We start from the raw sequence: 20,513 nt of genomic DNA, 5'->3' as shown, positions 1-20,513 counted from the left end.
TGGAGTAGTTTATAAGTTGCAGAGTGTGATATGAAAAGTCTTTAGCAGGGCAGGAGCTGAGAACGGAGAACAGAAAGTCCTCTGGCGTCGACAACAATAAAACCACTATGTCGTCTTTAAGTGTTACTCGTAAACTACAGCTTCCACTTTGGGTTTGTTTTGTTTTTTTGTTTTTTTGTTTGTTTTACCGCTTCTGTTTACCTTTAGTTAAGGTTAGTAGTTAACCTACTGCATGTTGATTTTGTTTTTTTTTTAATGTGTTGTCTTAAATAAAAAATAACCCGGAAACCATGAGACACAATAAAAAAATATGTCGACAGTGAAAATGAAATCTCGCCAGAGGAATGGAAATCAACTTGAGTTGGAGCTCATGTTTAGATGGTGAAATGCAAACATGCTCTATTTAACTCCTGCCACATTAAAATCCTTATAAAAAATAAGCTAAAAGCATGTACAACAGATAAAACAATTTTATTCTATTTATATTTTCTATTTAATTGAGCTTTTTTCTTTCTTTTATTTTTGTTATTTTCATGTTATTAAGCTACTTGGGTTTAACTCTGTTCAAATACCATGATAGAATGGTTTATCTTCTGGGTGATAAACCATTTTATCATCCAGAAGGGCAAAATAGCCATTTATGTTTTTTGGGTTTTTTTTTTTAAATGTAAAAGTCATAAAGCTAATAGCTATAATTTGTCACTTCTAAGTCAGTTTAAATAACATAGGAGGAGAAACGGGTCATTTTTACAATTCATGAAGAATAATTTTAATGTCAGGGCAGGGTAGGCATGCAGTGACACAAATAATGTCAATAAATTATTATTTATTTATTTTTTGTCATATAGACTGAGGAATAAGTTCAGGCAAGAGTTTCCATTGGCTGCGATGCTCGCAGATGACATTGCAATCTGTAGTGAGAGTAGGGAGCAGGTGGAAGAGGACCTAGAGGTACGAGCCATAAGGGAAGGTTTAAAAGACAGGAAAGAGACCTGCTATGATTTATGGTTTGGAGGTGGTGACTTCGACAAAAAGAGAGAAGACTGAGCTGGAGATGTTAAGGTTTTCTGTGCAAATAATCAGACTGGAAATGCACATGTCAGAGACAAAGCTCAGGTCAAGCACATTAGAGATAAAGTTAGAGAGATAAGGTTGAGATGGTTTGGACATGTGCAGACAAGAGATACTGCATATGCTGGGCAGAAGATGTTGAAGATGGAGCTGCCAGGCAGGAGGAAAAGAGGAAGACCACGGAGGTCGTTCTTGGATGTAGTGAAGAAGGACATGCAGAGGGTTGGTGTGACAGAAGAGGATGCTTAAGATAGGGTGAAATAGATGATCCACTGTGTCCTTGAAGAGGATGAAGAGGAGAATGAGAAGAAGATCAAGAAAATCATAAAGAAGCTCACGAAGAAGAAAAAGCTCGACAAGAAGAGAATCCATGAGAATAAGCCCAGTTTCACAGCATTTGTGATGGAGCATGAACGCATCACTAGTCTGAGTTCCCATGATGCATTTCTTCTTCAGTTGGATGGTGACAGTCGAGCGTCTAAAGTCGAGCTAACTTCTGCTCTATTTTTAGGTGTTTTGGAAGCGATGGAGAGCGACTGCACGGATTTGTGTTCCTCTAACGTGCAGCTCACGTGTTTACGTTAATTTAAGGAGGACACGCGCTTGTTTTTCGACCTGTTAGCCAGGCTGTTTGTTTCGGTAAGCAAAACTTAGCTAGTAAAAGCCGCCGACAGCGTCTGATTTTAATATTATAACATAGCTGATAGACATTTCGTTATTTACACAGCTTTTTTAAATTGATTTTTTATTTTATTTGTTTAATTTACAGTGTTTCGGTCGTGCATTTCTGTCATTAATGCACACACGCCCAGTGCTCGTCACTGCAAAGCGTCTGCAGAGAAAACAAATGCTTCTAAATGTCGCTTTGGGTGTTTAAAACGAAACTATTAACTAGCCACTGTTTGGTAAACAGTACTTTGTTTGCTGATAGCCCAGCACTTGATGTATTTAACGCAATCTTATTTGGATGTGATGATGTCAGGGTGGTTGGATTACATGCTGATTAGTTATCAGAGTGCCTCCTAGTTTTTATTGGGGAAGTAAGAAGCTACTTCCCTGCAGACGTCCTCTTTAATCTGTGCTTCACATGACCCATGGGCTACTCACAGAAAGCATGAAATGGCAGATAATGTCACAGAGCACAGACTCGTGATAGGAAATTCTGAAAACTCGATGTGAAGAGGGAAAATCGTTTCCTTCTCGTCACATGTCTGGCTCGTCGGCGTGGTCATATTCAGGATACAAACTCGCATGACTCGTTAGGTCGTTGTTAGTCAAGCCTGCAAGTGCCAAAAGGGCAGGTCTTTTTTGTGTGTTTCAGTGTGCCATGTTGGAGTAACTCATTCCAGGAGGTGCCATGCTCGCCACGCAGACTGAAGCTCCACACGAGGCTAAAGATGTTAAAAAGGTAAGAGTCAGCTCTTTTCACGTTGCGGATTTCACTTCTGTCTGGCTTCTTTCTCTGCTGGTGAGATAGCGTGAGAGTTGGCTTGTGATATTTAAGTAGTTTGTGTTGTAATGCAAAGTACGCTGGGCATTACACCACAGACAGAACTGCTCTCTGTGTTGATCAGTGACTTTATTTACAGTTTTGTTGCAGACTAAAATACAGTATGCAGCAGGAAAGTACAAAGCTGGAGATTGGACTGGCGAGTTATGGAAAATTATTCATAAATCTTGTCTTGCATTTCAGTTTTCCCCAGAAAGCCTTAAACAAATGGGGGGGAAAAAACCCACTGATGTTTAGGTCGTGGGGGACATGGGGTCCTCCAAAAGAAAAAACAAAAACAGCACAGCCTGTTTTGAAAGGCCACTAATAGGGGATGCAGCAGAGGAAATGCATCATAATCCCGGTGCTAAGCTTATCAACAGAGGATTTTAATTATGTTTAATAGTGAAGCTGGTCTTGCATAGGTGTAGTCTCACCCAGGAGTACAGGAGGTCTTCAGGTACAGACAGGAAGGAAAAAAGAGGCCCAGATGGACCCCTCTGCTCTTGTTGTGCATGCTTCAGGGGACCTGCATTGAAGGGCTGAATGATGGTTAACCTAAGAAACTTTTAACAAGTTCTATTCCTTTAGATCAGTGGTGGACATGTTTTGTCTCAGAGGGTCTTACTTACTTAGATAAATTAACCCAAGAGCCAAGTATTGAACAATTAATGTGAAATATTTTCACATATTTCAGAATTATTTCAAGTTTTTTTAATAGACCTAACTGATGCATCAGGCCCGGGTGATCGTGTCAGGAATCAGGAACTTGCTGTTAGCACTTTTTGTGCTTTTGTGTCTGTGGTGAACTGTAATATAAAACCACTGCAGTACAAAGCTGAATTACTTAACAAGGAATAGATCTGGCTAATATTTGCTGTTTACTTAATATTTTTACTCACACATTGGCTTTCTTATACTTAATACATGCAGCATTAGTTTATTTTCAGTGTGACTATAGATTATAACTCTGAGATTTAAATGAATCACCCCGTGTTTCTTGAAACTAAATAATGACAACGTGTGAGACCGTCACCTCTCACCATCAAAGCTGTGTTATGTTAAACATGTTGTTATTGCTCCAACTGTGTCTGTTTGGCTTTTTTTAACCACTAACCACAATTAAACTCCTCAACATCATTCATATTGCAAAGATTTGTTGTGCACTGTATATGATTGTATAACCTAAACTGTGTTATTAACTGCCAAGGGCTGCCACTGGTCTGTGGGCTACTCTTTGAGAGCCCTGTCTAACTCTAGCCTGAATCGTAGACTTCAGAATCAGAGTACTTTCATAATCCCTAAGGAAATTATGTGGGTTAAAGTTGCTCCAAGACAGTAACAGACTAAACTACATAAATAATGCAATATGTTACAAAGGTTACAAATTTAAGAAATAGCACTAATATATATACAAATCGCTCAATTATAAATATCAAGAGTATTGCAGAGGTGAGAATATTACAATGGTTGAATATATATGATTGACATTTAACTTTAACCTGTGAACTTTGTCATTTGCTATTTAGTGTAGAGCAGAGGTAGGCAACCTTTCTGATGAGTGCCATCTAAAATTTCCTCAGAAGTCAGTGTGCCATATGATTGCATTAGCAATAAATTTAATAACGCTCTATATTAACAGTTACACACTATATAGAACAACTTTACAATTACATTTGTTCGCAGATGTTTGCAGCTATCAGCGAATAGTTATCAGCTATTTTGAAACAAAAAAAAGACACTTTTTATTCATAACAAGAACTCCATAACAGCAAATGAACTGTACAACAGAAAATGCAAATGCTATTTATGGTCTCCTCACAACAATGATAAGAAAAAGAAACTGAGCCAATATGGCATGTTTGTTAATACAGGGATACACATGTTAATGTGATCTCTGGTCTCCCACTCAGAGACACAGGTCTCCGAGTGTCCAGCATTCAGACGGCTACCTGAAGACACTCTTTGTGTGAGAGAAAATCTGCTCACACAGATATGTAGAGCCAAATACTGTCAATAATGCCTCTGCAATGTTCTGAATACAGTTAAACTTGTCAGGTAGTGATGTCCAGCAGGTGAAAATGCAAGCTCCATGAACACGCACAGCTATGGATTCCAGCTGCCCCCCTTTCCCTGTTAATGCCCTACCTGGCCCCCTGGCAAAACTTTGCTAGACCCGCCCCTGCACAGTTACCAGCTGTCAGCTACATAGAAAAGGATCCTGGTGTTATTTGTCTCTCAGAAACAGTTCATAACTTCCCTTCAACTCATCCATGTCACCTAAAAGGTAAACCTGTTTCTCCATCACCTGTTCAGCTCTGATGATTCAGTAAGGACATCTCCTGGTTTCATCTTCATGTTTCCCTCTCACCACATATCCAAACCGATATCATGACCAGCAGTTTTTACAGCTGTGGCTCCAGCAAACATCAGCTGATACTAGAAATTATTATTATTAAATAAATTCTAACAACAGCTGATCAAGCTTAAATGTGCTGCTGTTGTTTAGCGCGACATCCGCTGGTTTCCTCTTTCTGGCGCAAAGTGGGCGATAAACAAACAAGAGAGAAAAGCCAATCAGCTGATCATTGATCAGTTTCATGATTGAAGTAGCAAAAGGAGAGGGAGGGGGAGAGAATGAGAGAAGAAGAAACAGCTGTGCAGCGTAAAGATGCAGAAAAACTCCAGCTTTGTGTCTTTTGTGACGATTCCGTTTTTACAGGACGGTTGGCAACTCTACTAACTAACCTTATGAATAAAATAAAGTTCACTATCAGTAACATCATAGCACCCACCCAGCTGTATAGAAACTCTGTCATGCTAGCGAGTACGCAATACGAGTTATTGTAACTGACTGTAAAAAGTCAGCACAACGAAAATAAACTCCACCTAAACTTGGTTTATATCTGACCCAGATAGACTGCAGGTCATAACTTCTTAGCTGAAGTTCAGTTCACCTGACGCTCCGACCGGCGGCCGCCTCGGGTCTCTCCTCCTCCTCCTGCCTCCCCTTTCCCTCATCCACCTGTTGCCTCTGTGGAAGCTCCACCATAGTCACCATCAAACAACTGAGTTGGTTTTACACATCGATACAGCATCTGGCCAATACACCACCTTTAATACCGTTACAAAAAAAAATAAAAAATCATAGGCCCATAAAAATGAGTATGCCTGATGGCCAGTCCAGCTATGGTCGTGCCATCAGTTAACACTTCGCGTGCCAGCTGTGGCATGTGTGCTCAGGGTTGCTGAACCCTGGTGTAGAGAGTGTGCAAAAGGGTGTAACTATTGCAGCATTTACAGTGTAGTAGATGGAGGAGTTGTACAGGGAGATGGCCACAGGCAGGAATGATTTCCTGTGTGGTGCAGAAGTGCTTTTTGGTAATTTCAGTCTCTCATTGAACGTGCTCCGGTGAATAGCCAGCATGTAATGGAGTGGTATTATTCAGCATTGTCCTTATCTTGGACACCAGCTGCCTCTTAGACACCACTCTAAGGGAGTCCAGCTCCATCAGCACAACATTACTGGCCTTGCGGATCAGTTTATTGAGTCTGTTGGGATCTGTGACCCTCAACTTGCTGCCCCAGCATGCAACAGCATAGAGGATAGCACTGGCCACAACAGACTCACAGAAAATCCTGAGCATTGTCCGACAGATGTTGAAAGACCTCAGCCACCTCAGAAAGTAGAGACGACTCTGGCCCTTACTGTAGAGTGCAGTGGTGTTCTTAACCCAGTTCAGTTTATTGTCTATATGTACTTTTTTTAAATTGGTTTATAAAATTGCTAAAAATAACAGGGAGAAACTTCTGTTAGCTTAGATAACAAATATTATTTTCCGTAACCATGGATCAGCCGTGTGTAGTCATCCTCCAGACGCCTGCTTTCATCCAGGAAAACCCCAGGGTTATGGCTTTTTTTTTTTTTTTTTTTTTTTTCAAATGTTTTTTTCAAATGTTTCAAAGAAAGAAAGAAAAAATTTATGTTTAGTTAACAAGGCTTTGAGACCTCAGATCATTAGGTAAGGTGAAACAAAGTCATATCTTTGAGTATAGTTAGTATAGTTGGACAAACTGTGCTTGTTTGGCCCATTTTGGATCTTGGAAAAACCCTGTAATTCTAGTTTTGCAGAAAATAACCCCGCTGCATAAATGCACTGTATATGTGCAGGTGCTTGGAACGGGACCTGTAGATGTTTTTCTTCTACAGGTCAAGCACAGCAAAGGAAGAGTTCTTCAGTGCTCAAGAGCACTAAGGTTCTTGTGTGTTGTGGAAGAAGCTGCCTTTGTCCTCTAACCTTTTACATAATGTAGGTCTGTTTGTAATGTGTTTGTTATTTTTTTTCCCCATCAGCTGACAGTGGGTGACATGTGACAGGAGGTTATATACAGGTTGAGTGTCATAACATCACAGCTGATCTCAAACTGCTTGTTTGTCATCACACTGTGGAATGAAATGCAGGAAAAAAGTGCCAGTTAATGCTTGAAGATGTTTTCTATGTATGTGGTTGAACAGGAATTTTTTTCTTGTTTGACAGCCTGCTTCCCATCAGAACCAGATGAGGAAGGTGTTTTATTAAAATCTTTTTCCTCTTCCATGTATTGTTTCTTAGATCAAAGAGAAGTTGGCGCAGTCGCTCAAGGCCCTGCAGAAACGATATGTTGCGTCAGACTCGGTAGTCACCAGTGATGATTCCGATGCTAACCTCCTCTGCTGTGCCCTGGAGGCCATCTTCATCCACGGTATCAAGAGCAAGTACATCCGCTCAGAGTCTCGAAGCAGCAGTAGGAAAGGGGACCGTGGACCCCTCCCTCAGCCTTTTTTCTGGAGCCTCCTCAAGAGTGTCACCCACCGGTAAGTCAGAACCAAGGCACAATTATTCCTAAACTTTGGGGGTTTGGGACTTTTTCCCTTTGGAAAAAATACATTTGGAGATTTTATCTTAGATTTCAGGTTCATTTTATTGTAGTGTCTTTACCTTATGCAAAGCGCCTTGAGGCAACTTGAATAATCAAGTATTCTAACAATTATTCCACTGATTGATCGAGTAATCTGATGACAACTACTTTTCTGGGCCTGTCCTTGCTATCACAGGGTGAGAGCCAGGGTCCACCCTGCACAGGTTGCCAATAAAATAAGGTATAGATTAATATCCTTCTTGGAAAACTATCTTCCAGGAGGCAAAAAGAATTCTGACAGTATTGTGTCTCATGGATGAGGGGGTTTTGGTGTGTGTTCATGTGTATGTGTGTCTCTTTAAAGCAGCATGTGGTGGCTGCAAGGAAGAAAAGTGAACATACAATGTTCAATCTTCTCAATAACAATGTTATTGAGAAATTCAAATCAGTGATTCCCAAAGTGTGGCCCTCAGCTTCCTTTTGGGTATTGAAGGTATGCAGGTTGTCTGTGTGGTCTGTGAAAAATTTACAATTGTTAAGCTTGAAGTTAAAATCTTCTGAGTTCCCTGAGTAATGTTTTCAAGTTTTAATATTTCCATTTACAAAACAAGTACAAGACAAAAGATTTTAAAAATTGGCTGATCATTATCAGCTGGCAAAAAAGAAGGCTGTTAATAGAGAATTACACAGAATAACAGAGATGATTGATCAAATGAAATGAAGAACAGAAACCTCAGGAGGTCATTAATCCGAGTCTTGTGTTTAAATCAGAGTTTTTAGTAAAGGGTTAGAAGTGTCCCTGAAGATTTTCAGAGTTCATATTGAGAGATGCCGTTCTTAAGTTTAAGTATGCCTGATTTAAGGTATAATTCTGTGAAAATGCAATATGTTTATCACACTCTTTCTTTAACTAGTGATGTGGTCACAGAGCTGGAGAAGATCAGCTTTGTGGGCACTGATGTGGGTCGCTGCCGAGCGTGGCTGCGGCTGGCCCTCAACCACGGCCTCCTGGAGTGCTACCTCGTATCGTTGTTCCGCGAAGACTCCAAGCTGAAGGCCCATTATCAGCCCAGTGCCTTGCTTCTGAACCCGGAGGAGCGAGAGGTTCTGCTCAGCTACCTCCAGGGTCTGGCCTCCCTCACATTCAGCCTGTCTTACAAGTCATCTGTCCTCAATGAGTGGACCACCACGCCTCTGGCTCTTGCCGGACTCTGCCCTTTGTCCCAGGCAGACTTACTGGACCTGCCCCTCAATGGTGGAGACCCTCCCACCTCCAAGCCCATATGCAAGGAAATTTGGGATACAGTGTCTCAGTCATCGGGTTCTTCGGACGCACTGGATGTACAGAGAGGCTGCCCAGTTTTAGTGGGGAGGGGATCAGATCTTTTACAAGGGAGTCAGACTGCTCTTCGTTCTTCTAATTTAAGCCTGGATACCACAGGCTCCTCTCAGCTGTCCTCCAGCTTGAGCTCTGACAGCCTTCTGCAGGGACAGGACCCCCGCAGCCCGACAGGAGAGCATTGGTCTTCATGTGACTTGGAAGCAGCCATTAATCCCAACATCTGCACCAAGAGGCCACAGAAAGAGTATGTATACATTTTAAACAGTTTTTAATCATTCTGGAACAAATAGGAGTTAAATAACTTTGTTCTTAACATCTGAATGAGCCCCATCTTGTAGTATATTTTTAGTCAGTCCCTCATACACCATCCTGTTGTTCTAATAATCACCAGAGCACCAGATGTGTGTTAATCATTGGCAGGAAATAGCCTCCAATAAAACTGAAAGATATGTGCACATCCACCCCAATATGGGCTCTGGCACGGAACTGAAAAGCAGCCAATAACCAGTATATAAAATTAGCAGCTTCGATGCTGAGAGGTTTTTTTTGTTTTGTTTTTTTTGTTTTTGTTTTTTTTTTGGTCTTTCGTCAACAAAAGCTTTTCTTTTATTTAACTTGAAGTAAAATACATGTTTTGAGTTGTCTGTATCTCTGCAGCTCGCTGACTGATTTCCGGGAGAGCGGACACTGCAGTCAGGACTCGACACAGGAAGACTCATTTGTCTCCAGCATGGGTCCTTCTCAGTTCTCTGAGAAGGGTATTATCAGTGACAGTGAGCCCCAGGCTTCTGAGTACCAGCCTCCAAACTTTGGACAGCTTGATTTAGAGCAACCAGAAACAACCACTGAGCTGCCATCATCTGATGATGATAAGTGTCCCCCTGAAGTCTGCAAAAGTGCCTCTTCAGAGTTGCACTCGGACATAGGTCTTGTCTCAGCAGTCAGTGAACCTGCAGAACCTGTGGAGGAAGTAAGTGTGACCGTTGAGCCTGTCCAGGAGGAGAAGCTAACGGAGAGCTCGGAAAAAACCAACGCGGACTCTGTAGTTCATCAGTGCCCACGTCGCTCTACAAGCATCTTGAGCAGAAAGTCATCTTCAGATTCACTATCAGTAAGTATAACATCTCTATGGAGAGTAACCGTTATTTGAGTAAAACCACAAACTTTATCTGGCCTTAATGCAAATTTGTCAAATGCACTCATATCAGTTCATAAATGCTGTGGTTGCTGATTACATAGAACGCAAAAAACTATTTGATATTTGTTGCATGAAATGTCAAGTAGGATGTTCAACTCTTAATCTTGAATGATGCATGGAGAGAAAAAAACACAATCTCTGTAATAAATAATGGAAAAAAATTATTTTGTGTTTATTTTTTTCCCATTTTAAAACCCCTCACAAAAATGGTGAGTAGTCACATTAGTTTTACTAACTTAGTCTGTCCATCCATCCATCGTCCATCCATCTTCTAACTCCTTGTCTAATTAGGGCTAACTTTTATTGACTGAGTACTGAGTCTTACTATAGTACTCACATCCACAGTGACACTTTACCTGAAAAACACCTGATCTGTGGGAAGTAGCTTAAGCACGCAGCATCAAAAACACGCCAACCTGCTGTTCCAGTGTTCAGTGTTAATGGACTGTGAGAATGCTGCCGGAAGGCAAATTGGTAGTGATATGAAACCAATCCTGTGGCAAGATGTTACTGAAATGGAGTACAGAAAGTAGCCATACTATACCAACAAATGCCTAGAGTGAAAATTAACTCTCGTGTTAATTGTGATCTCTAAATAGGAAAAGCTAAAGATATTTCTTAGTGTTTTACATAAATATAGGAAAATCTCTTAACATTAGTCAAGACAGACACATTTGTACTTACATTTACGTGACTGCTTATAGACCACTGTTTATAGCTTCACCACTAACACCAGTGACACATGATAAAAGGGGAACCATTTTTTGCAACCTGCACTCTGCTCGCTGAAAGTCTCAGCTCTGTTTTTTTTTCTGTTAGTTACCATTAACATGCAAATGAAACCCTTTGGTTCCCAATGCTAAATAAAACATCCTCTCCTGCTTTTTGCAGCATTCTTATTCTTGGATCTCAGATGATGACATTTATAAGCCCCATCTGGAGAATTTGCCGGACAGCGATGACGCACCGGTCTCTCCTCCCGCAGCTGAGCCCAGCATCTCGCCGTCACGTCCAAGTGTCGTCCATCGCAGACAAATAGGTACCACCCCTTGTCTCCCAGGCTTTGAGTGTAAAACTTATAATAAACGGTTGTATGAAAAGAGTTTTGGTTGCTGGGCATAATTCACAGCAGTCACTGCTCAATGTGACAACATAATAAAGATTCTTTTTTTTTTTTTGTAATTGTGCACTACAAGCTTGTGTTTGAAAATGAAAGATGTAAGACTTTTATGCGATATAAGAAAAATATATAAATGAAGGAATAAGTAATTATGGGGAATCTCAGCAATCTCACTGCCCGAGGAAAGAAGTCTGAGTCTCCTGTCAACTGAGTTTCTCTGAACAGACTGTGTTTCTATCACAAATAGATCATTGCATTCAAGTGAAAGAAACAGAGTTGTTAAAGAACAAACTAAACAGAAGCCCACATGTAAAATCGTTGCTCCACAGCACTTCTAGTGGTACCTGCAGTGTGCGCACACCTGGTCAATACAGGTAGCCACTGAGGGATTACGAATGAAGTAACATACTGCACTAAAGTCTGGGAGCACTAGAAAGCGTGGAATGAGATTAAAGCCACGCCCCCAGATTTTCCCAGCAGGTAATTTCCTTCAGGTCTCAAAAGAGAAAACGCCTGCTGTTACATAATGCTCGGCGCGTGGCCACATCACTGTGGAATGTGATTTTACTACATTTGCAGGACGTCACCTGGATGAGTCCCATGGCCTGTTTTAAAAATAGAAATAATGTGAAAGAGAGTGTAACACAGTAACGGTAACAGCGCAGATAGTGAAGCATGTCATGGGACATTTTGTGACAAAGCATATGGACTATGCTTATTATTTATTTTTTAAATCATTTTGTCAATAATGGGACTGTTCACGAGTAGCTAATCTCAGTCATTCACATCAACAGATTAGATTATTTAACTGTGTTGTGAGCCAGTGTTAACTTATCTATTGAAGCAAATAATGGGGAATGTTGGCTGGTGAAATTATCCCACTGGGGATGTCAACTTGAATTCCAAGCCTTCTTTTCATTTTGTTTTCGTGCTGCTAATAGGAACTCTGTAGTCATGTAATAGCTGGTCGGAAATCCAATGTCAGCTCACGTATCGGCCTGTTCTTTTTCTTGTAACCCCGTTTCCTTCTCTATTTTTTTTTCTCTACATTGCATCACTGTGTTGTAGCAAGTTGAGAGGACTTGCCAGGGAAGAATTACTTTCTGGGGAAAGTAATTTGTTAGATTACTTATGTTACATTCTATGGCCTACATGTCATAGAATTACCAGACGTTAATGTAATAACACATTAACAAACAATAATATACTTTCACTCATGGACACAAATCCCTGTCCTACTGAGGATTTTTCCTTTAGTGTTTAAGTTTTAACACACAGTTGACAGCTACATCGAAAACCACTCCAGTTTTTATTTTTTTTTATTTCTGACAACCCTGCAACTTTGCTAAAAAATAATGCAAAAGTTTCAATTGTGGCTTAATTTTCTGTATGTATAGCTGAGCCAGTAAACATGGATATAAAAGAGGCATTCTCAGTGTGAAAACACGACAATGTCATCTATGTATGTGTTTTTTCCCAGGGCTGTTCAACCCCTTTCGAGGATTGCTGAAGCTCGGTCACCTAGAACGACGCAGCGCCGTAGGATTATGGCGCGACTACTACTGCGAGCTGTCACCCTTTGAGTTCCGCCTGTATGTGAATGCAGAGGAACGGATATGCTGCGAAAACTGCTCCCTGGTGCGATGTGAAGACGTTCGCATCACCTCATCTGAGGGACGCTTTGAATTGATCTTTCCCGGAAAACGGCTTAACCTCCGGGCGGCAAATCGTGATGAAGCTGAGGACTGGGTGGACCGGATTATTGAGGCTGTCAACAAAAGCCGACCAGTACCGCATGACGAGCAGTGGGAGGTGCTGCACACCGGATGTGAGAATGGTGTGGAAGAACGTGCAGTGTCTTCTCCACCCTTGGCCCCCTCCAGCCCCGAGCAAGGCCCATCTGGTTCTGATGCTTGTGGAGGGCAGGATTCTCCATCTCCTCCTCAGCAGGATTTTGACTGGACATCGACTGCAGATTTAGAAACAGATTCCATCAAAGAAGCTGTTTTGTACTTCTCCACAGATCCTGAGGCCCGGACGTGGGAACGTATGGTTTTCTCTCTCTCCTTGGAGACCTTGAAAGGATTTCTCGTAAAAGAAGGAAGGAAGCTACAGCGGCTAAACTACCCTGTTGAGGAAATCCGGGATGTGGTTCCCGATGTTTCTCAGGGGGGACCGGCCTTTTTCAAGCTCCTGACCATCCGAGAGACACTTAGATTTAGAGCGGAGAATGAGAAGGAGGCTCGCTTTTGGAGGAAGTTTATCCGAGACGCTCTGGACTCATACCTGGAGAACGGGGAGTGTGAAGGCTCTGAGGTACCGTTGGAAGCGACTGGAAATCTGTACAGACTGGTGCAGCATAGGCTAAAGGAAGATGGAGCACTTCTTGTTCACCTTTTCAAAGTTCCCTCAGAGAAGGGCCTGGACACTCAGAGCTTCAAATGTGCAGGTAATGTTAGAATTTTAAAAAATATCTTTAAATCTTTTTAAGCCTGTTTGATGTAAAATCAAGCAGATTTTGCTTGCTGTGGTAATCCATCCTGTCTGCAGTATCAAAAGACAGATAAAATCAACCTTGTTTAAAAATTCTCAACTTAACAGCATTAAAAAGCATGTTTACATCCTCGAACTAACACATTTTTGGACTCTTGGATAGTTTCGTCCTTCATAAATAAACTTTACAGTAAATGAATGCTTTAATAATGCATTTGTTTGCATTTGACTAAATCTTAAAGTTAAGGGTATGGCCTATTATTTATAACGTGTCTTTTGGAACATTTTAATGGACCTGACTTGCTGTGTGGTACTGATCATTGCAGATGAGTCTGTGTGTGTGAGTCTATGGCTTGAGCTTGTTTGTGTTAGCTAATAACTTTGCACTTCAACCTATTCTTCAAATATTGTTCACTTCTGGCTTTGCAAAACTAATATATTGATAGCCAAAACAATAATGCTGAAACTTTAAAATCCAGGATCCATAAACCAGTAGATAATGTCATTTTATGTACTGAGAAAAAAAAAAAATTTACATTAAGAAAACTGGAGATTATGGAAGATTTGCACTTGTCTGTTCAGTCTGTTCATTTCCTGTTGTGTTTAGTTTGGTTTTGAATGTGATGATAAAAATCAGCATATGTTGCCTAGGAGTCTAAGACCGGATCTTGTCGTTCAGTTGTATTTTTTACGATCCTTTTACCCAAAAACCAATAAAACCCATCTTTAAGATCCACCTATTTTCCCCAAAGAAATTTAAAGTATTATTCCTTTGCTTTTGTCCCACTTCTCCACCAAGTATCTTGAAACTCGGTCAGGTGTTTCTTTGCGTAATCCTGTTGACAGATCCACAAACAAACGGCAATGCAAACATCACTTCAGCCAACGCGACGCCGTCTTAGCGGCAGTATTGAAGAACAAAGAGCTATTTGCAAACGTGGAATGTGCCATGAGTTAATGATTAGCGCCTGTTTGTTTTATAATAGTAAGCAGTGATTACATTTTCTCACCTTTAGCCTCTCATATGGAGTTTACAGCCTGTGTAGGCCACTTTGTCCAGCCACAGTCTCATCCATCTGTTTTGGGGGTTTTTTTGTTTTCTGTTTCTTTGCCTCTGTTTTTATTATGCAGAAACGCAACACATTTTGTGATCTGTCTCTGGCCACAAAAAGGAAGAGTAAATGTCAGAAAAATCATTTGCAAACTGAAGTAAAATCACCTTAAATGGAGTGAGACCATGTTCAAGTGGAGGGAGCTGCAGATTTGAATGTTTTTTTTCACAAAAACAGTAGGAGCTTTCAGGACAGATGAGAGGGATGAATCTTGGGATGAAAGACAGCAACTTCCGACACGGGGAGCAGATCAGGCATAGCCTTGTAAATAATAATGTGTCACTGGCTGAGTCTATGGGAAGAGGAATCAGACTCATTGTGAGAGTGGATGTGACTCAGACTGAGTTGTGCTTTGTGGTGTCTTGCAGGCTGTCCTCAGAAGATTGGACTGTCACTGGGCAGAGCCAGGTTATGTGAGTTCTCTGGCAAGTACTACTGTGAGTCATGCCACAAAGGTAACACTTCCATCATCCCCTCACGCATGGTACACAACTGGGATGTCACCCAAAGAGAGGTAGGTGCAACGCATAACTATCTGCAAACAAACTTCTATAAAAAATTTGTCACGAATTTGTTACAGCAATTTGAAAAAACAAACACATATGACTTCCTACCTGCTAATTTAGATGGAAGCTTAGTGTCATTTGAAGAAACTGTTGTGTTTTTTTGCAACTTAACTGTTTTGTGACCTCTGAGGTTAAATAAAAAGATGGCTTTGCTGAAACAATCAAGTCAAAAAGTAAATGCCATTTCAGTTTTTAATATCAGAAATTTAATTAAGGAAATATTTATATTCACATACACTAATTATGAGCATAAATGTGATTGCTGTCATGAATATGAATGAGTAACCTTTTTTTTTTATTACTTGCAAGTTTTGAGGTTTGATTCAAACATTGATTTATTACAGTGCAAACCTGAATAAGGAATTGAAGAATGGATTAGGCTAATATGTACTAAATGTACAAACACAGTGTTTATATTTGAGGCGGTCACCTCTTTGCAAGACCAAAAAGTCTGGTTGTTGCTGTTTGTCACAGAAACTGTTTGCACAGCGCCATCTGCTGGAATAGAGTTAAATGGCAGTACAGACTATTTGCATTTCCTCCAGGCTGACTGACAGTACAGTCCTTTTACAGTTTTTGTGCACGGGTGTGTTTTATGAATTCTGATCCACTCATAACTAAATATTCTAGTTTGTCTTTTTTTTTTTCTTTTTTTTTTTTTGGTTAATTGCTGAACATCTTGAAGCAGCATATCAGCCTCATGAGACTGCTTCCACTTGTTTGTCTGCACAGGTGTCTAAGAAAGCCTTGTGGCTTCTGAAGCAGGTAGAACAAGAGCCTCTGCTCAACCTGGAGCAGCTGAACCCTGAGTTGGTTGCGCACGCTGAGTCCATGGGTCAGGCCCACGAGCAGAGGCAGAAGCTATGCCTTCTGGGTGAATATCTGCGTACCTGCCGCAGTGGAGCCTGCAAGAAACTCCAAGCGAGGTGTTTGGCAGAATGCCTCGGCAATAATAATAAAATATTATAGGCTACATTGTTCCTGTTGAATTTCTTTCCAATAGGAACGATCAATTTGAATTCTCTAAAACATCTTAAACACCTTTTTTGTTTTGTTTTTTTCTCCCCTTCCATTTCTCTCTCTAGAATGGGGCAGCGAACTTACCTGTTGGAGTCAAACCACCTGTACAGTGTCAAGGACCTGCGACAGGTAACCTTCTGGCTCATTTTCATTGCATACACGATCAGATGACTACATATGGTCATCTGTATTTATTTATTTTTTCCCAGGTAGCAGAGGGCCAGTATGTAAACTTTCTGCGCACGCTGGTGCAACACGCCTCTAATCACGTGTTCAGCTGTGACCTTTGCACCCAGCGTGGCTACATTTGTCAGATATGCCACTCTAGTGACACAATCTTCCCCTTCCAGTTTGAGACAACCACAAGGTATGTTTTCCAAAGGCAACTCTCTTCATTCCTCATTCTTTTTATTTGCTTGAACCCTAAAACAAAATATTTTTAAAAAGGAAAAAGTCTCCACAATGAGGCCAGCCTTGTTGTCCAAACATTCTAAATTAAATGCTAAACACCAGCTCCAACTTTTTAAACATCCTGTTCTTCTGTGTGACTTCTTTCCCCTTGTTTGTGTTTTCAGTGTTCTGTTTAGTCGCCACTGTCTGTCGCTTTTTAACATGGGCTACATAAAGTGTAAATACAGGACAAAAATAAACTGAAGCCCTCTTGTTAATATGAATAGCAAGACACAATCTACCGGAGAGACGTAGAAAACACTTTTAATCAAGCACACAAACCAAAATGATCTTCTTTTAGCTGCTACTTTTAGGGGTCGCCACAGTGGTTTGTTTTTTTTCTTGCCCAGGTGTGAAGATTGCAAAGCTTTGTTTCACATAAGCTGCAAGGCTGATGGGCAGTCCTGTCCTCGCTGTCAGCGGATGAGGAAATACATGGAGAGGGATCTGCGGGACTGAGCACGGTCAGCAGGGACAGTGCTGAGCTGCGAGCCACGGGGCCAGACTGCTAAACGTAAGCTGGTGGACAGTAAAGAAAACAAAATTTAGCTTTTACATGATGTAACCTCAAGTGCAATTATAAGTTTGCCTGCCCTAACTGACTTAAAGCAAGCATGAAGATGAAGGTATTTGAAGCCACAGTGCTACAGTAGCTAGACTCTCTTGCACTAATGTAGAGGCATTCAGAGCCTCGTGCTGCTCACATGATGCAGCCAAATGTTACTGACCAGTGATTTAAATACCTCTCTGATTTCTGATTCAGCCACGACATCAAAAAGGCCAGGTCAGAGGTGGAGGTTGCTGCCATCTATTGTATCCAAACATTTTTTTAGCGTTGGCCATTTTCCACTGCAGGAACTATGAAGTAGCTTGCACCATTACCTATTCTAAACTCAGGAATCCCCACACCCACCCCCGTAGAACCTCTTCTAGGACTGCTTCTGGATCAATATGTACTCCAGGATAAGAGCCTGTACTTTGAGGTTCTTAACTACTATGAAACACTACTTTTTTTTTTCTTTTTTTTTAAGTTTCAGAAAAAGAAAATCTCTGAAAAAACCCCAAACCCATTCGAACAAAGAAGATCAGGAGTCTTTCAAATTGTAAAATTTGAGACATAAGTGGATAAAATGAATGACGACCATCATTATTTGGTTTCACAGATTCATAGTTAACTAGTGGTTTAATAATTCTGAAATTGAGACTGAAATCGAGATAGAAAAGTCTCAGAGACTGTATCGAAGACTGGTTCAATTTTTCCGAACCAAACATACAAGTCTGGTAAACACTGTAATGCGCTGATCAGTGTTATTCATTCCTCTAGAGAAAAACCAAGTTACGAGCAGAAATCGTAGCGTTGGATAACTGTCTTACCCTTCGCATTGTTTTGGTGCATTCAGGATCTCCACACATGGGTTCCTTCATAGAAACAGACATTAAGAGCTGATCATGGGGACTTCCTGTAAACTTGGTTCCTGCTACAAGTTCGTGCAGTGGAAAAGTGACCATTCACGCTTTTTACTTTGCTTGTCACATCAACGTCTTCTTAACCATCATGTTTACACAGAAGTGATCCACAGTACGTTTTCTGTTTGCCCTCGATGCACAAATTATTCAGACATGATTTCCAGCATTAATATTTAGTACTGTACTTGTAGAATAATGAGAAATGTTGTGATTAACAGATCTTGATTGTGCCTTCTCTTTTATTTAAGCTTTAGTTTTCCCATGATATCTCACGATTACGGGGCCAAAATGCCTTTTTTTTTTTTTTATTTTAACCCACAATCATACAATAAAAAAATTACATTGATCTATTAAATATTTAGATTTAGTGTAAATACGAGAGCTTTGTGGAATGTTTCTCTATATATGTGTGATTAAACAGGCAATTCTTAAGGCTCACAGAAGAGATTTGTTTATGCTGCTTATTCATGCATTTAATGAAATAATTTAATAAGTGTGTGGCAAAAACATTAAAAATTAAGATTTGAGATGAGTGTTTATAAAGTTTAAACGTAATTTGCGTATTTGCACTCGGAAATGACTGTTAAATCGATATTTCAGCTGAGTTATTTGAGCTCTAATATCTCCAGCCACATTAAATTATCCCTAAACTAAAAGCTGTTTCTCATCTTTTTTTTCCCTTTTCTTTCATTTTTGACTTTGAACTGAGAATCATCAGACTTCTTTGGGGTCTGCAAAGAACAAAAATAAGTTGAAGGTGTACTTAACTCCATTTTGCTATATGCAGAACATATCAAATGCAAGGGAAAATTGCATATACTGCAGTACTGTTATTTCTTGATTTTGTATTTATTTCATCTCATTATGTATGAATGACTGTATTGAAATAAATGTCAGTGTATTTGATTCGGTTGTCTTTTATTTTAAGCCTTTCACCCCAGATCATGTTCATTTTACTCACAAAGCCATGGCACACACAGGCATACAGGCTAATTTTCATCATCAGTCCCTGGAAGGCTGATGAAGACCAGACGCTTATTTTGCAGAACACACACCCCGGCACCTCGCAGTCACAGAGTCGTCATCTCAGCTAAACAATATTAATTCCTAATAAAGTCAATAATATATAAACAATTAAATACAACTGCCAATAACATACAAATATGCAAACCTGGATCGAATAGTATTATTGTGCATTACACAGTCTTATAGCAGCTTGCACTGTGGTGCACTGTCTTTGGCTGAAGATGCTACTGTTGATAAACCTCCAGGGCATGGATTGGGTGTGCAGGATTGATCATAATTGACTTCAGTTTCGAGAGGATTCTTCTTCTTCCACCACCTGCTGGACTTCCTCAATTTTGAGACTGGACCACAAAGCTGGTCTTCTTCATATGTTTGTCTCCACTGTGGACACACAAATAACAGGCCGTGGAGTGCCTACCGTATGCTATGGTATGTAGACGATATGGTTCCTTGTGGCGCCCATGCGCTGCTCAAGATGGTAGTAGAGATGATGTCTTGCTAATGCACATACTGTGGTCTAAGGAAGCAAACTGTAAAAGGTTTGATCTGACACAATACCTCTGATATACGAGAGGACCAGTCCCTCAAGCGTCTTAAAGACACGTGTGGTGAGCGCTACAGGTCTTGTAGTCTTGGTATTCAATGTGATGACTCTCCTTTGCAGCAGGGACCAAGCAAGATGTGTTTCACAGGCTTGGGACCTTTCGCAAATGCAGGTGTGCTGGAGGACCACATATCTCTGCAGAACAGGTTTTTAACAGCCCTGGGCTGATGTCCCATGACCCTGTATATGAAAGTATTCCAGTCAAATGTGAGGCCATTTGTCCAACGCTTCAAATTTGGTCACGCAAGGGGACTCCATCAAGTCCTGTGGAAACTTTGTTTTTAACATGACTGCACAAAAACAATAACACAGTGTTTAACAAGTTACTCTGTGTAATACGGAAGTCAGGAGATTAGCTTCATCACCATCTGTCACATTAAAATCATTGTTGGAATTTGGGTGTGTCTTTACATGTAGAAAAATAGAAGGGAAATTCCTGTTTTCAACAACTTTTAAGATGGACATGTTGTGCTTTTCCTCATTTTCTGTCATATTTATACTGATGCTCATATTAAGATGAAGAAATACTAAAATTGCGAATAATGAAATCAATATTTATAAATGACAAAAGCTGATGCTTCAAAGTGTTTTAAACGGATAGTTTGATCCTCACTCTGGACTCTGCTTTATTTCAGTGAGCGTGGCTATCCCTTATA

At 40.5% G+C, this 20,513-nt stretch overlaps 1 protein-coding gene across 2 annotated transcripts; it reads left to right on the top strand.

The window, feature by feature from the left end:
• Nucleotides 1-1,498: 1,498 nt before the first annotated feature.
• Nucleotides 1,499-19,133, top strand: plekhm1 (pleckstrin homology domain containing, family M (with RUN domain) member 1). 2 transcript variants are annotated; one of them, XM_005453791.4, is made up of 12 exons: nucleotides 1,499-1,710; nucleotides 2,393-2,479; nucleotides 7,174-7,415; nucleotides 8,374-9,045; nucleotides 9,459-9,912; nucleotides 10,891-11,038; nucleotides 12,600-13,568; nucleotides 15,093-15,238; nucleotides 16,023-16,216; nucleotides 16,376-16,439; nucleotides 16,520-16,677; nucleotides 17,111-19,133. In XM_005453791.4, exons 2-12 carry the CDS (start codon nucleotides 2,429-2,431, stop codon nucleotides 17,217-17,219), a joined length of 3,207 nt encoding a protein of 1,068 aa, XP_005453848.1. In that variant the 5' UTR covers nucleotides 1,499-1,710; nucleotides 2,393-2,428; the 3' UTR covers nucleotides 17,220-19,133. The 2 variants fall into 2 exon arrangements, with proteins under 2 accessions (XP_005453848.1, XP_019217827.1); XM_019362282.1 differs by lacking the exon at nucleotides 1,499-1,710 and having other exon boundaries at nucleotides 1,718-2,479.
• Nucleotides 19,134-20,513: the final 1,380 nt, after the last annotated feature.

This window comes from Oreochromis niloticus, linkage group LG8, assembly GCF_001858045.2.
Source record: "Oreochromis niloticus isolate F11D_XX linkage group LG8, O_niloticus_UMD_NMBU, whole genome shotgun sequence".
Taxonomy (NCBI): domain Eukaryota; kingdom Metazoa; phylum Chordata; class Actinopteri; order Cichliformes; family Cichlidae; genus Oreochromis; species Oreochromis niloticus.
Note: the sequence above shows the minus strand (reverse complement) of the source record. Positions and strands in the feature narration are given on the sequence as shown.